The sequence below is a fragment of the Notolepis coatsorum genome (assembly GCF_963971535.1).
Source record: "Notolepis coatsorum genome assembly, chromosome: 19".
Taxonomy (NCBI): Eukaryota; Metazoa; Chordata; class Actinopteri; order Aulopiformes; family Paralepididae; genus Notolepis; species Notolepis coatsorum.
The window spans coordinates 34,838,307-34,854,998 of record NC_140183.1 but is presented as its reverse complement, the minus strand read 5'-3'; the positions used below and the strand labels follow the sequence as shown (position 1 = coordinate 34,854,998).

Below are 16,692 nucleotides of genomic sequence, written 5' to 3'. Positions count from 1 at the left end.
TTCTCCCGTCTACCTCAGCTCTCTTCATCGACCATATCCTGCCTACAATGGGCATTTATTATTAAAAGAAATCATATATTGAGTAATTACATGAATTTCACAATTTAATTGAGGGGTTTAAGAGTTAATCACAAATCTTAAGATTCTGTGCACCTGCTGCACAGCAAGACACGTCCACACATACATAGAGATAATTCCTGATGTGGAAGCAAAGCAGGGAAGCAAAGCAGATGAAACCACAAAACCATAATTGCCTTCATGTAGTGATCCTGAATATGAAAAGTGTCTCAACTTACCCCCTCCCCTACCCTCTGAGCTCACTATTGGGGTACCTAGGGTACCTTTTCTTTAGCAGTACCCTCTGTACGGTACCTTTTCTTAACAGTACCCTCTGAGTTTACCATTAGGGTACCTAGGGTACCTTTTCTTAACAGTACCCTCTGAGTTTACCATTAGGGTACCTTTTCTTAACAGTACCCTCTCAGTTTACCATTAGGGTACCTAGGGTACCTTTTCTTAACAGTACCCTCTCAGTTTACCATTAGGGTACCTAGGGTACCCTTTCTTAACAGTACCGTCTGAGTTTACCATTAGGGTACCTAGGGTACCTTTTCTTAACAGTACCGTCTGAGTTTACCATTAGGGTATGTTTTCTTAACAGTACCATTAGCACTGCATTAGTAACACGTGTGGAGGTCCGGGCCATCTCACCCAGATCCCCTCCCTGCTGAACAGTAGGAGTCGATATTGCGACTCATACACATACCGGCTCTCACCTGCGAACACTGCCGTAGGGAGTGTTGTGGGGAGGACTGACCCAGCTCATGGCTCCCGGAATCCATTTATTTGAATGAGGAACACTAGTAGTGTGACTCTCACCATTTCTCTTCCACGTCTTCTATGGTATCAGGTAGTGGGATGTCGAGAGTCTCAGGAAGAAAGCAGGCAAAGCCCCCTGCTATTACTGCTGCTCCCCCATACACTATGCTGGGCAGAGCAGGGAGTACCTGGGAATTGGAGTTTATCCTCATTTTAACTATTTTTACATGATCAACAACAATAATAATACCTGTAATCCAAATTTGATACACAATTGGTAAGTAATTTGCCTCAAAAGTCTGATACATAGTTATTTTTCTGACAAGAAATCCAACATATTTAAGATGTCTTGAAAAGGGTATCATTGTTAGATATCATTGTTATCTGACCCAAAATAGGCCAATAAATTATTTTCATTGTTTATGTTTTATGGTTTACCTAGTACCTAAAAGAAGCTGACACTGTCTCTATTTCCAGTTAGCTATTGTAGGTGCAGCAAGCATAGTCAATAAGGTTTATTTTAAGGTTTATTTATTACTTAAGATACCAATGATATCCAACTGGCCATACAATTCTTACAATTGTCATCAGAAGATCACACATTCTTATTTAAAGTTGAATTTGAAGAATGTTGTAACTGAGGGGTACAATTCCCTGACTGTATTGATAAGTATGGTATCATTAAACCACTACCGCTTTATGTACTTTAATTACTGGCCATACAGTACACGATATCTAAGTATGATGAACACTTTCCCACATATGAAATCAGGTCCACACAAAGGTAATAGTCAAATATTTAATATATAGCAAAGGGTACATATAATAGTTACTTATTACATTTATGATTTGAATTGAATGCTCTTGTAAGGCAAATGAGTACTCGTAGGCAAATCAACACTGAATGTCCAATCTCTGGTTACACAGGAAGCAAGTATACAACCTGGCTTTTAGGGAATTATAGCGATGGTCACTTAATGATTATAGCTGGATAATATACTGAAGGGGTCCCGCCGGTTGTAAGCCAGTAGGGGGGGTAGGAGAGCCGTCGGCTGTATCCCGTCTGGTCAACGATTTCTAGGGAGAGTCCAGGTACAGAACACAGTGCCCGTAGAACCTTGATCCGCAGATGAATACACTTGGGCTCTCTTGTAGACGATAGCTGTAGCTGTAGCTTTAGGTCCACAACGAAGAAGAAGCGAGGCGACCTCAGTCTGGTCTGAGCGCCGTCTCACCTTGGCTCCTCTCGGGGTAAATCCAACACTCACCGGTGTTGGCGATTATCCGCTCCACAAATCAAAGCACCAAAGCAAATAGATATTCCATGCCGTATAGGGCTCAGCAGTCGTCGGGGTAGGTAATCCAATGTGCAGGTCCACTCGTCCTCGCCCAGAACTCCTCGGATGAAAGCACCACGCGTGGTCTGCCCAACCTGGTTAAGACTCTAGATAACGCGAGGAAACGATGGGGGTGCTGCTCACTTTAGAACTCTAACCGAACGATGCACCATACATAATAGACTATTATTACTTAATAGAAATACGGTGCCAAACTCTGGCAATTCAGCTATTAATTCGCACGAGGTCTCACTGCTATTCTAAGGCCAAACAGGCCGTACTACACCGCACGCGGTATCGTGGGGTGAGGCTTCACGTCTTGTTACTTAGTTGGGTAGAAGGGTAAAGGACTAAGAGGAATTCTACATTTCTTGCGCCATATTTATATGCACAGTGGACAAGTAGTGCCGCTCTGCTTTCGGTAGCCGTATTCCTGCGCGGAGCTGAGGCTAGTAAGGGCATGTCTCGTCGGTACCTTTGAACTTGAACGCCAGGGGCTTGTCCCTGGCGCCTGGTCCTTTTGTCCAATAAGAGAGTGAACTATTATGGGCTGTAGTAGAATAAAGGGATATTCCGTGTACACGTACAAGGAATATACAAGGGATATCAAACGATATACAAATACTATTAAATATATATCCATAAATAAATATATATATTCGGTTCAATCTGATCCTTCACAACAGCCGCCCCCTAATTAGTCCCACCTAATTAGCTGAGCAGAGACAGATTAACCGCACTGTCCACTACTCAATGTCCGCTGTAAGGGTCAGTCAACTCACAAAGTCATAGGGTCATGGTCGTCATCAATAGTATCAGGGAGCCTTGGCAGTTCTATTAGCCTCGCCACGGGTCGGGTGTAAGTCCGTCCTTGGACGAGCACTTCAGCTGCTCGGACCTTTCCATCGGCACCGGTGATCACTTTGCTTACGCGGCCAGCCGGCCACATAGCTCTGGGTAGTGACTGGTCGATGATCATGACGACTGTTCCTTCTGTCAAATTGTCTCTCTCTTTCACCCACTTCTGGCGGGTCTGTAGAGACGGTAGGTAGTGGAGTAGGAAGCTGTTCCAAAACTTGTCAGCCAGTACTTGACTGTACCTCCACATTCTTCGGCCGTTCGCTTCTTCAGGCCTGTACATTGTCTGGGGTAGCGCGGGGTCCAGCCGCCCCATCAAGAGGGTGTTGGGGGTGACTGGGTCGACATCTGCTACATCACTTGAGACGTAACCGAGGGGCTTTGAGTTCAATACTCCCTCGATCTCCGTGAGGACTGTCATTAGGACTTCTTCCGCCACAGTCTGGGCCCCAAGCACGGCGTACAGGGCTGTCTTTATGGAACGTACTTCTCGTTCCCAGGTTCCACCGAAGTGAGGTGCGTTCGGGGGATTAAACTGGAAGTCAATCTGGGATGGAGCGAGGTGGGTCTTAAGTTCTGGGCCCATAGCTTGGAAGCTCTCTCTCAGCTCTCTTTCTCCGCCTTTGAAGTTTGTCCCGTGATCAGACAACAATGTAGACGGTTTTCCTTTCCGTGATGTGAATCTTCGGAAGGCCATAAGGAATGAGTCTGTGCTCATGGTTGGAAGGAGTTCGATATGTATCGCTCTGGTGGTCATGCATTTGAATACAATACCCCACCGCTTCTCGGTTCCTCTTCCTCTCTTTATGTACAGCGGGCCAAAACAGTCCATACCGGTGGAGTGAAAGGGCTTGTCGCCGAGTCGGAGGCGACAGGGAGGTAGGTCAGCCATCCGGGGTATACTGGGCTGCGCGCGCCACTTACGGCAGTCTAGACAGGTTCGCTGGAAGCGCCGCACTGCTTCTCTCCCTTGCAGTATCCAATAACGACGTCTGATCTCCGCGAAGACTCTCTCTGCCCCTGCGTGGTGCACATCCTCGTCGTATTTCTTTATGATCAGCTCTGTGACCTTATGTCGGCTGTTCAAGACTATCGGGTACTTAACGTCATCCGGTAGGTCTGGGGCTCTCCGCAGACGACCACCCACTCTGATGAGATTATGGGCGTCGCTCTCGGGGGCCAGGTGAAGCAGTCTGCTGTCTGATGGGACGGGCTTTGCTCCCTGTAGACAGGCTAGCTCATCGGGGAACGAGTCTCTCTGGGCTCGTTGTAGTAGAAGGAGTTCTGCTTCTTCGTAGTCAGCTGCTGAAATGTCAGTTGTGGGCTGAACCTCTGGGTGGTGCCACAGAAATGTCTTTAGCTGCGCACTCTCTAGGGTGAGGCAATCGTCTAGAACCGGGCCTGTGGGGACGAGTGTGTGTGTCAACCCACAGAACATAGGTTTCTTGTTCTCTGCCTCCTCTTTACTCGCCTCCCGTGGGGTGGGTGTAGGCCACTCTTCTTCGGGGAGCTTGAGGAACTTTGGCCCGTCACTGTAGAGGTTGTGACGGGTGAGGTCATCCAGGGACATTCCCCGGGTGATGACGTCAGCTGGGTTGTGTTTGGTGTCCACATACCGCCAGCTGGTTACTTCTGTTAACTCTTGAATCTTGGTGACTCTGACTCCCACGAAGACCTTGTATCTGCACGAATCAGACCGGATCCATGTGAGTACGGTCGCGGAGTCTGACCACAAGATTGTTCTTTGCACCGGAATGGTGAGTTCACGTTGGATTAACGTGGCGAGCTGCGCTCCTGCTAGGGCTGCGCAGAGCTCTAGGCGCGGGATAGATTGTTGCTTGCGTGGGGCTATTCTTGAGCGAGCCAGGATGAAAGCAGTATGTATTTCTCCTTCCTCCTCTTGGGCACGCAAGTAAGCCACCGAACCGTAGGCTACTTCGGAGGCGTCGCTGAATACGTGCAGGTCGATCTTGCATGTCTCTGGCCTCACTGTGGGTGGGAAGTAGCTGCGGCGTATATTAACACCTGGGAGTGAGCGGAGTTCCGTCTCCCACTCTCTCCATGTGGATGCAAGGTGTTCGGGTATGGGATCGTCCCAGCCCTGGTCTTTGTCCCATAGCGCTCTTACAATCATCTTTGCCCTGGTGGTGTAAGGTAGAATACATCCCAACGGGTCATATTGTCTGGCGAGTGTTCTGTATACACTCCGTCTGGTGGTCGGTATTGCCGTCGACCTTCCCTGCTCCTTGATCAGGGGTTTGTGTCTATAATGGAGCGAGTCTGTTTTGAAGCGCCAGACTAGTCCTAGTGTCATTTCTTGGGCTTCTCCTGGGATGGTCGCCATCCAGGTATCGCTGCTCGCGGCCTTGTCCTCGGGGGAGAGGCGGCGCAGTACTTGCGGGTCGCTGCTGGCCCACTGCCTGAGATCAAAGCCGCCTTTGATCAGGGAGGCGCGGAGCTTGAGTAGGAGAGCCTCGGCTTCTTCTGGCGTCGAGACGCTTTGTAAACAGTTGTCCACGTAGAAACTATTTGTCACACTTTGTTGGACCTCTTCATCTGCTGCTGGGTCCTCTGCGACTGGCTTCTCCTCTGGGGAGAGGCTGCTCAATACTGGGGGGTCGCTGCTGTCCCGCTGCCGGAGATCAAAGCTGTCTTTGATCAGGGAGGCACGGAGCAGCGCACGACGTCGCCAGTCAATTTTCTTTATGTGTCCCGCTGTGATTAGTTTGTTAATCTCAGCGCGGTACACAGCTTCTTGAGCGGGGTCTTTGGCTAGGCGCCGCTCTGTGTTCAATAGATACCGCTCCGTCGCCTCTTTTGTAGCGCGAAAGGTGGGCATTCCCTCTCGCCTCAGGAGTGGAGTTGCGTATCTCATCACTCCTTTGACGTTGACTCTCTTTGTCCCGTGCTCGAGGAGGGCTATAGCGTAGATATCTTCCTTAGAACGAATGTCTTTCTTTTCGTTCTTAAAGGGCATTGTCTCTAGTGTCCATAGCCTCTCGACATGCTGCAGGAGTGTGGTGTCTCCTTCTGTCGCTCTGGAGTGGAGGCAGCTAGTGGCTGCTGTTCGGTTAAGAGACTTGGCGAGGGGGCCTTGTAATGTCCATCCTAGGCGGGTCTCGACTGCTGCAGGGCAACCTCTGGGTCCTGTATGGACCCGGTCTATCGGGACTATGAGGTCTGCATTGTCGGAGCCTATCAGCAGGGTCGGGGTGGCACCGTCTATGAGCGGTATAGGTAGTTGACGCAGGTGCACATATTTCTCCGTCAGCTTGGCGATGGGGTAGGTGTACTGCGATAGTCCTATTTCTTGGCTGGTGAAAGCATTAGTAATCCTGTACCGTCTCTCTGGCTGCCCGCTTGCTGCGATAGTGAAGGAGACATTCTCGCCCTTTATCGTCTTTAGATCTCTTCTTATTGTCCGAATCGTCATCTGGTTCTCGCTCCCCCGCAGCCCCAGCTGGGCCGCAGCGGACGCGAGGAGAAGGGTCTTCTCTGACCCGTCGTCAAGGATGGCGTAAGTGTCCATGACCTTATCTTGGTAACTCAGTGTTACACGGACCACCTTTAAGAGCACCTGGGCGCCGCTGCTGCTAGCGGGGTCAATGTACATAACACTTGCCTTGGTGCTGTTGGATGGTGCAGGCTTTCTTTTGTTACTGTCGTGTAGGACATCCAGATGGGCTCCGTCACACCGACTACACCTCTTCTTTAGGCGGCACTCGGCTGCCATGTGACTGCGCGCACATCGGTAACAGCGCCTGTTGGACTTTATCCACTGACTTACTTCTTCAGCGGTCATCTTCTTGAACTGGTCACATTGTGACAACCAGTGTTCCTTCTCGCAGTACGGGCACACCATCTTCCACTTCTCTTTCGTCGAGGGGGTACTGTGGTTCTTGCTGCTCGGTACTGATTCTGATTGGTGCATGACAGTCACCGATCTTCGGCCATCGTTTACTCTCCTAGGTCCCTCTCTGGAGCTTGGTGTGCTCCGCACGAACGTATCCAGCCGTAGGCTGCTGACTTCTCTCGCCAGGAAGTCGGCTAAATCTAGGAGGGATGGCTCGGGACCGTTAGAATCACGGTGGTCTCTTTGCCGCCTGAAGCGCTCCTGTCGGGCGGGCGGCAGCTTCTCTAAAATCCTCTCGACGTTCGAGTTTGCGTATAGTTCGTGCATACCCTTTTCTCGTTGCGCCCCCAGCATCCCTACCAGGGATTGTACTTTTATAGACAGGTCGTCTAGTGAGCGATTGTCTGTTGCTGGGGGTAGGCGGTCGATATGCCTTATCTCCTGTATTACGTAATCCCATATACGTCCATATCTCTGGTCCAGCGCTGCTAGAGCCGCGGTGTATGGGGTCGTAGAGGTGGCATAGGCTAGCGCTATGTTGTGCGCTCGGGGCACTTTCAGGTGCTTCAATAATATTGCATACTTGTGGCGTTCATCCGCGACATCCACCATCATTGTCTCTAAGCACATCCGGAGCTCCGTGTACTGTGCTCGATTCTCATGGGTGAAGTCTGGAAACGTCGGTGTGCCAATGTATGACGCCATGGATGGCTGGCACATCGGTGAGCGTTGGAAGAGAGGCCTCCTGGGCGAGTCTCTTCTTACGCCTCTCGGTGGGCTGGTACTGGGAGGGTACCATGGCCCACTGGTCCAGGTGCTATTCCTCGGGACTGGTCGTGCGTCATGCTCACCCGTGAGTCGAGTCGGGGGTCTGTAGCGCAGAGCCGCGGGGGTATAGCCTGGGCTGTACTGGACCTCCTGGTCCTGTGGAGTAATGTGCTGCTGTCGGGCTTGACTCTCCTCTTCTCCCTCTTCTTCTTCTGCCAGGTCACCTAGATCCTGTAGTCGTCTATTTAGCCTCTCCGCGGTGTCCGCTGTTCCTTCCTTGTAGCTGGGTCTCCCTTGGACCAGTTGGGGAATGAGTTCGGAGGGGGGTGTAGACTCTCTCTGGTGGTCGAGTTCAAGGTCGCCTGCTCGGTTAGGGGAGGGTGCCCTTGACGTGTGTCTTGACGAGGCTCTGGAACCCCTTGTGGAGGGAGGGGGTGTTGCCCTGGTGATCAGCTGCTCCATTAGCTGCGCTTGTAGTCTGTCGCGCTCGCCTTGTAGTCTGTCGCGCTCGGCGTCGCGCTTGGTGAGATCTGCTTCTCTTTGGGCACCGGCAGCGGCACGCTGGGTGTCGGCCCGGTCTCTTGCCATATTCTCTTCCGTCTGAAGGCGTCTCAGCTCCAGACGTATGTGCTCTTCTTCACTCCGTTGCTGTGTTTGGAGTCGATCGCGTTCACCCTGAAGTCGATCGCGTTCACCCTGAAGTCGATCGCGTTCGGTAGAGGCTGTCAGGCTGGCGAAGAACGCCTGTGACAGCATCCTCTCCGCCTCGCTGGGGGAAGACGCTTGTAGAGGTGAGCCGCTCCTGGCTGTACTCGTTGGGGAGTCCTGGAGCTCTATCTCCTCGGCGCTCTCCTCATCTTGTTCCGTGCAGAGTTCCACCTCTGGAGGGTTGTCTTCCTCCCGGAGCTCTGGGGGGACTACTTCTTCGGTATTGGCGGGGGGTAAAGTCGTGTCAGTTCCCTCCTGGTCCCCACCGTGAGCTTGGTCAGTTACATTAGAACCCACTAGGGCCTCTGTGGTCGGGGTATCCTGGTTGATAGGGTCGGACATAATTTTACTTTCTACTTTTACTGCGTTTACTGTTTGTAGAAGGCTAGGTAGTTTACTGACAGCGTAATCCTCTAAGTACTGAGGTGGCTGTCGTCTACGTTGCGGGCGTTCTACTTTAGGAGGACCGTTTCGTGGAGTGTTCATCATAGGCCATTTCAATATTAATACCACTATATTAATATTACACTAATTACCCTCCGGCTCGAAGGACCAATTGTAACTGAGGGGTACAATTCCCTGACTGTATTGATAAGTATGGTATCATTAAACCACTACCGCTTTATGTACTTTAATTACTGGCCATACAGTACACGATATCTAAGTATGATGAACACTTTCCCACATATGAAATCAGGTCCACACAAAGGTAATAGTCAAATATTTAATATATAGCAAAGGGTACATATAATAGTTACTTATTACATTTATGATTTGAATTGAATGCTCTTGTAAGACAAATGAGTACTCGTAGGCAAATCAACACTGAATGTCCAATCTCTGGTTACACAGGAAGCAAGTATACAACCTGGCTTTTAGGGAATTATAGCGATGGTCACTTAATGATTATAGCTGGATAATATACTGAAGGGGTCCCGCCGGTTGTAAGCCAGTAGGGGGGGTAGGAGAGCCGTCGGCTGTATCCCGTCTGGTCAACGATTTCTAGGGAGAGTCCAGGTACAGAACACAGTGCCCGTAGAACCTTGATCCGCAGATGAATACACTTGGGCTCTCTTGTAGACGATAGCTGTAGCTGTAGCTTTAGGTCCACAACGAAGAAGAAGCGAGGCGACCTAAGTCTGGTCTGAGCGCCGTCTCACCTTGGCTCCTCTCGGGGTAAATCCAACACTCACCGGTGTTGGCGATTATCCGCTCCACAAATCAAAGCACCAAAGCAAATAGATATTCCATGCCGTATAGGGCTCAGCAGTCGTCGGGGTAGGTAATCCAATGTGCAGGTCCACTCGTCCTCGCCCAGAACTCCTCGGATGAAAGCACCACGCGTGGTCTGCCCAACCTGGTTAAGACTCTAGATAACGCGAGGAAACGATGGGGGTGCTGCTCACTTTAGAACTCTAACCGAACGATGCACCATACATAATAGACTATTATTACTTAATAGAAATACGGTGCCAAACTCTGGCAATTCAGCTATTAATTCGCACGAGGTCTCACTGCTATTCTAAGGCCAAACAGGCCGTACTACACCGCACGCGGTATCGTGGGGTGAGGCTTCACGTCTTGTTACTTAGTTGGGTAGAAGGGTAAAGGACTAAGAGGAATTCTACATTTCTTGCGCCATATTTATATGCACAGTGGACAAGTAGTGCCGCTCTGCTTTCGGTAGCCGTATTCCTGCGCGGAGCTGAGGCTAGTAAGGTCATGTCTCGTCGGTACCTTTGAACTTGAACGCCAGGGGCTTGTCCCTGGCGCCTGGTCCTTTTGTCCAATAAGAGAGTGAACTATTATGGGCTGTAGTAGAATAAAGGGATATTCCGTGTACACGTACAAGGAATATACAAGGGATATCAAACGATATACAAATACTATTAAATATATATCCATAAATAAATATATATATTCGGTTCAATCTGATCCTTCACAACAAATGTAGTTGGGATTAGTGGCTGAGATATGGATGGAGCTTTTGGGATTGCAATAAGAAGATTTTGGATCTGTTTACCGCGCACAGGACCTACCAAAATGAACTGATTAAGACACTTGGACACTTGGACTAATGCATTCAGTCATTTGGACGGAGTTGTTAAAACTCACTTCACTCAAACCAATAGAGTTATAATTCACTCTACTCAAAATCAAATTTAAATCGACGTGACTGGGGAAATGTTGCCAGTCAGTCAGCCAAAACAAATTCCTGGACGACTCCAAGGTCGAACTTAGAGCTGCTGGAGTCGAAGGCCCTCTTGGAGATAAGAGTGGCATGCGGCTCCCCCACCCCCAGCCCCCTCCCCCCACCCCCCCTCCTACGTGTTTGGCCCAGCGCCTCACGTTGGTGATGGCAGCTAACTTGTATGCGTGCTGGAGGGGGGAGCCAAGGCTGTCTCGTCAACCCCAACCCCCCAGCCCCCCCCCCCCCCCCCCCCCCCCGGGTGCTCCGCGCCAAACATGGCAGCGGTAATACGCATACGTCTGTCTCAAAGAGTCCTGCATGTATAACAAATGCGCATGTTGGTGAATTTATGACTGTGTGCCATTATTACTATCAATGTAATAATTGTGGAATATTACTATAATGAGCTGTATGTGTATGAACCAAGCATCCTTTGTGAAGCACTTTGGTTGACAATGTGCTATATAAATAAATTTGATTGATTGATTGATTGATGTCAGCATTTTCCGGTTTATAATGGCATTACTGAAAATGAAAAGAGATTAGCTACAACCAAAGTAGTAGTATGAGTACTACTGTAATCTGTTCATGTCAGTAAATGGTGCATTTATATAGCAGAATATGGTTGGATTTGTGGTGATAATGTGGTGATGGTACCTCATCGAGTATGAGGACAGCAGGCGCTGCCATGCTGCCAATCCGTGCCATGGTGGAGACGAAGCCCATCCCTGTCTGTCTGAAAACACAACAGAACATTACAGCAATGGTTACAATTTACCATCAGAAATGTGGAAGAACGTAAAAAAAAAAAAAATTGCGAGAGTGAACTCTCTGCACAAAAAGGGCAGCAAATTAGACCCAGGCAACTACCGCCCTGTTTCTATTCTTACCTCCATCTCGAAAGTCATGGAAAAAATAGTCTACGAACAGGTCGAAAAGTACCTAGCGGAAAAAAATCTAATCTACGAATTCCAATCTGGCTTCAGAACATCCCACTCCACTGACACATGCCTTCTCTATTTGAACAACCACATCAAACAAGAGGTGGACGCGGGCAAATACTGCGGCATGGTCATGCTGGACCTACAAAAGGCCTTCGACACTGTCAATCACTCCATTCTGATTGACAAGCTAAAAGCAATTGGTTTTGATAGTCTATCAGTGAGCTGGATGCAATCCGAAGGTTATCTTATAACCCTAGTTATATGAGTAATAGCGAGCGCTTTGCTCTATTGGAACTGTGCCTTTAACACTTTGAGTGCCACAGACGTGTTTTGTCGTTAGTTCATGCCGCCAGTTGAGTGCCACCAACGCTATAGCGTTTTGAATTCATATTTCATCAATCGAGCCTCACGCTAGTGTTGCAGACTCTCTCTGAGCTCAATTGGGAAAATACCGCCCCCTATCGTCTCTCCCTGTGTAACTGCACCCCATTGGTTAGACTGATGGGGGGTGGGGGTCCAGCCTCCTCATGTTACTTCTCCGGCAAGGCATCTGAAGAGACCAAGGTTGATCGCCGGCCCGGAAAACGCGTGGAATAAATATTTACAGTACCCAACGCTGAATCAATAAACACGATCGATATTTGGAATGGCGATCAGGAATTGGAATAATCTTTTTGGATAACATCTGATCTGAGGTAAGCAATTTATTTTACCAGTCTTGGGGTAATCGGATCTGTTTTGACCTATATATCAGCGTGTGCCCCATGTGTGTGTGTGTGCTCGCTGATCAGGAAATGAGAGAATATATTTTTCAGATAGCTTCTATAGCGTGCATAAGTACACATATACTATCGATAATCTAGCGTTTATTTGAAAACGATTCATAAATAGGCCGAAAAATGACAACGTTTTTTGTGTATGCCAGAATATTCCAGTAAAGGGCGTTTATCACGGAATCTATATATTTTCCTGAAAAACGAGGGCTTTTGCCGTGGCATCGAGACCCCACCAGACGGTCACTGGTGACACCACCCCCCACATTGCCAGCATATCGGACAGGGCCTAAACCAGGTGAAGGCCCTTCCCCCCCTTGGCACGCCGCTCCGAAGCGCTCCCAAGGAGCCTTCCCCCCCCACAATAACGTAGGGCCAACAGGTTATTGAGGGCAAGGCCCGACCTGGGCCTGGTGGACTGGGACCTACACAGGGATGCATAGAGGAGTTGACAGAAGCAGCCTCCCCGACAGCCCCATCCCATCCTCGGTTTAACAGGGGGGGAGGGGTGAAACAAATGGAGAAGGACCAACCCCCTAACATCGTGCAAAAAGGTACAACACAGTATGGACCAATGCATGCCACTGTTAAGGGCAACTCAAGGTGACATGTATATGACATCAACCCCTGTGACGTCCGGCCCGACCTGGCATTTTCCCCCCAGAAAAGCACAGAGTCCCTCAGGGAACCAGAACCTGTCTGCGCCCTGGCGGACAATGGGTTAAACTGATCCGGTCCGTCGCGACCAGGACCAGTCCCGTGCCCTAGTGTCGATCCAAAACATCACAGAGGGCGCTACCAAGACGGTCATTACGCAAACGCACTGCTCTTGGTGGCCCACCCAAAGGCGTGAACCCCCCCTGCCAATGTTTGATCTACTCCGTCATCTCCCCCCGGAGATGTACGTGAGCCGTCGAGTCTAACCTAGTGTACTGGCGCTCGGTAGAGACAAAAATCTCCTTCCCAGCCGACCGCATAAAAAACGCTGTTTTTATGATGTTGGGCAACCAAGGCGCGCCGGACCCACAAAGCATATTCAATCATTGAAAAAACACCCTGGGCCAGCGCTGATCGGTCTCGTAAGACCATACGCTGATTTCATAAAACAGCGTATATGCTCGCAAAGAACCCGAGAACAGTAACGGTGAATTTCTAACAAGAAAGAGCCTCACAACGTTTCCCCTTGCTGTCTGGGACAAGCAGCAGGGAGCCGGTCTACAAAGACACAGACACGGGTCCTCACATGACGAGCCTGGGAATAACAACCGCGTCAATTCTGCTCCTTATGTAAGAGGGGAAGACAGCGGTTTTCCCAGAGAGACCTCAACGTGAGTAAACAATTGAAAAAAGGTTCATGTAACACATTGGACCAAGACTCTCTGAGGAGGAGGCTCTGAAAACTCTGAGGAGGCTCCCTCACTGAGAGGGAGGTTCTGAAACTCAGAGGAGGCTCTGAAACTCCCTGAGGAGGAGGTTCTGAAAACTCCCTGAGGAGGAGGCTCTGACCAATATACACTACTGGTAGGGAGCAGAGTAGAAGACAATCGTCCCTACTACATCCACCTATCCTTTACAATGACAGTGGTCTGTAGCACAGGCCCTGTAACTCACGGACATGTCTCTTGGCCAATAAGAAAACACGCTTGTGCTTCAATGGCCTCTCGAGCCTGGGAATAAAAACACGTCAATTATGCTCTTCATGTAAGAGGAGAAGACAGCGATTCTCCCAGAGAGACCACAACGTGAGTAAAACCAATTAAAAAAGTTTCATGTAACAATTGGACCAATACTCTCTGAGGAGGAGACTCTGAAAACTCTGAGGAGGCTCTCACACTGAGAGGGAGGTTCTGAAATTCAGAGGCGGCTCTGAAACTCCCTGAGGAGGAGACTCTGAAACTCCCTGAGGAGAAGGCTCTGACCCAATATACACTACTGGTAGGGAGCAGAGTAGAAGATAAATTGTCTCTACTGCATTGCATCACCTATCCTTTACAATGACAGCGGTCTGTAGCACAGGCCCTGTAACAGTAACTCATGGACATGTCTCTTGGCCAGCAAGAAAAAGCGCCTGTGACGTTTTCAAATGGCCGGGGGAAACCCGTGTCCCACCTATCCTGATTTGGTGTGGGAGACAGGAACCCCCCCCCCCGTGACGAGAGAGCCCTCGACAGGGAGACTGATAGGTAGAAAGGCACATCCTCTCGGCCAATCAGTTTCGTAAGGATATAAGTATATCCGGGAGGGGGGAGGTTTATTTTATCCACCCCCTCACCACCTCACCCCTGATACGACGCCAAAAGAAAGCAGAGCCATGACACCAGGTGCATGGCACGCCAGATGAAAGCACATACTTACCTGTAGAGTAAAAGCTTTACATCATGCACGCCAGCCACAGCCGATAAGCTCGTTTGTGTAATAAACTGGCTTTATCCACGGCTCTGGCTTATGTGTGAAAAACTTGCCACCGGTTATTTGTATCATTACCCTTAAGCAAAGAAAAAATATCAAGCTAAAGAGAGGGACTCAAGGCCCTTGGTCATATGCCACTATGTACAACTCTGTAGGTTAACACCCAGCCAGTTGTGGACTCAATGCTACGTTTCCTAAACGTTACATGAAACACACACACAACTTCTCATCATACAATAAAAACCCCCAGTTCACTTTTACTCACGTAAGAAGAACGCTGTTTTTAAGTAGAGAGAAAGACATAAGCCTTGGCCAAGTGCTAGAACTTACAAGCCTTGCTAAGCTATACAAAATAGCGACCAACACAATTTTCAAAGAAAACTGCACAACACTCCAAGCAAGAAAACGCAACCCCAGCATTTGTAGCTGTGAGTTCACATAGCACACGTCGTATCTCCCAAAATGCAGTGAAGTAACACGTTTTGTTAAACAAAAACATTGTTATTAACCAAAAACATTCGGGAGGGGGAGGAAGGAAGAGTGGGGCATAGTGTAATGTCCTACGGACTCCTACCTGACCACCGGACGCAGGATGAAATGGCCGCAACAACAAGCTGGTCCACCACGTTGATGAGGCCTCTCGCTAGCGGGTCCAGAAGTGGCGACGGCTGGAGCCTCGCTCCGGCGCTACGCCCACATCCTGCGGCCGGTCATGGTGCAGGCCGACGACATCTTCTGCCAGAGATGACGCCGTAGTCAGAGTGCTTAGGGCCCGCTACTTCCTCACGGCCAATGCCAACGGATTTAGCACAAGCTAACGGCTAACTCCAGGCTGACGGTTAGCATCCAGCTAACGTTTCTAGCCTTAACGTAGCAGCAAGCTAACGGCTTAGCCTAACAGCTAACTGGCTAACAGCTAGCTCTTACCGGCTATCGATAGCCACCAGCTAACGCAGTAGGAAGCTAAATCGGCTACTACTGAAGCTGTGTAACGTGAGGAATAGCGATACAGGCCAACACTTCAGACAGCCGACTGTCTCTCCTTCTTTTTATCCAAAAGAAAAAAGGGAAGGCAACACACGTCCCTCTCACAGAACAGTGTTACCAGACACAGCGGCATCGGCAGCAAGCCCCGTTGTACGCGGGCTGCAGCCGTCTTGAGCTCGGAGATATTCTCATAATGAAACACCAAGCTTGCATCCTCCGTGCCGGGTGCTTTCGTCTTGAAAGGCGGGGCCAGAGCGGTGGCAGAGGGTTCCGTCTTCAGAGACTGGGGACTTGAACCCCAGACTCAGAATCACGGCCCCAGGAAAACAAAGCTATGACCTCACTGAGGAGGAGCACTGTTTTATCGTGGGGCATCAAACTAGAACCCCCTCCATGCCGCTATGGAGAGGCAACGAAGGGGTTCTTGCTTGGAGCCGACCGTACGCAAGCTGCGCAGCTGCCCCCTCACAACTGACACACCTGAGGCTCGCGTCGCAAAACATCACCCGCCCAGAGAGACCGTCAGCTCTCTCAGCCGACCGCCTCTCACGGCATAGTATCCAGCTGCATAGCCGGAGACAGCGCCGGCGGGGGACTGCTCAGCAACGCGCGCCCCAATGCGAAGCGCCGGTGGAGGTCAGAATGATCATCATCTTCTAGACTCTCCGGTGGTGACGACATTATCCTTTCTTTCTCCCGTAAATTAGTGAGAGAGGGAGAAACTAAAGAAAATGCTAACACAGCTCCTATAACTAAACGAATTACTTTAACACTAAATTTAAGCAGTGCTATGACACGGTCTTCGGTGGTGAAAGTAGGGAAGGAGCTGTTGTATGGCCATGACCCCGCTTTATAGGAGCGTATGTGGGAGTGGTCAAACAGGTGGGCAGGTACACGAGGTGAAAGCTTTCATTTTAGGATATGATTAAAGGGACAGTTCCAATAGAGCAAAGCGTAAGCTATAACGAAATATAACTACCTTGAGGGGAGAGAACAGATGGTGGAGGTAAACGGTACCCTACCCCCCCCCCCCCCCCCCCTCACA

At 49.7% G+C, this 16,692-nt stretch overlaps 1 protein-coding gene across 1 annotated transcript in view; it reads right to left on the bottom strand.

Annotated features, from left to right (window-relative positions):
* Nucleotides 1–875: 875 nt before the first annotated feature.
* Nucleotides 876–16,692, bottom strand: part of oatx (organic anion transporter X) — a gene marked incomplete at both ends in the record, with an annotated part of 131,603 nt that continues 115,786 nt past the window's right edge. The window contains 2 exons of the mRNA XM_084336608.1: nucleotides 876–1,007; nucleotides 11,192–11,270. Of these exons, the coding sequence (XP_084192734.1) occupies nucleotides 876–1,007; nucleotides 11,192–11,270 (211 nt within the window). The remainder of the gene's footprint in view (nucleotides 1,008–11,191; nucleotides 11,271–16,692) is intronic.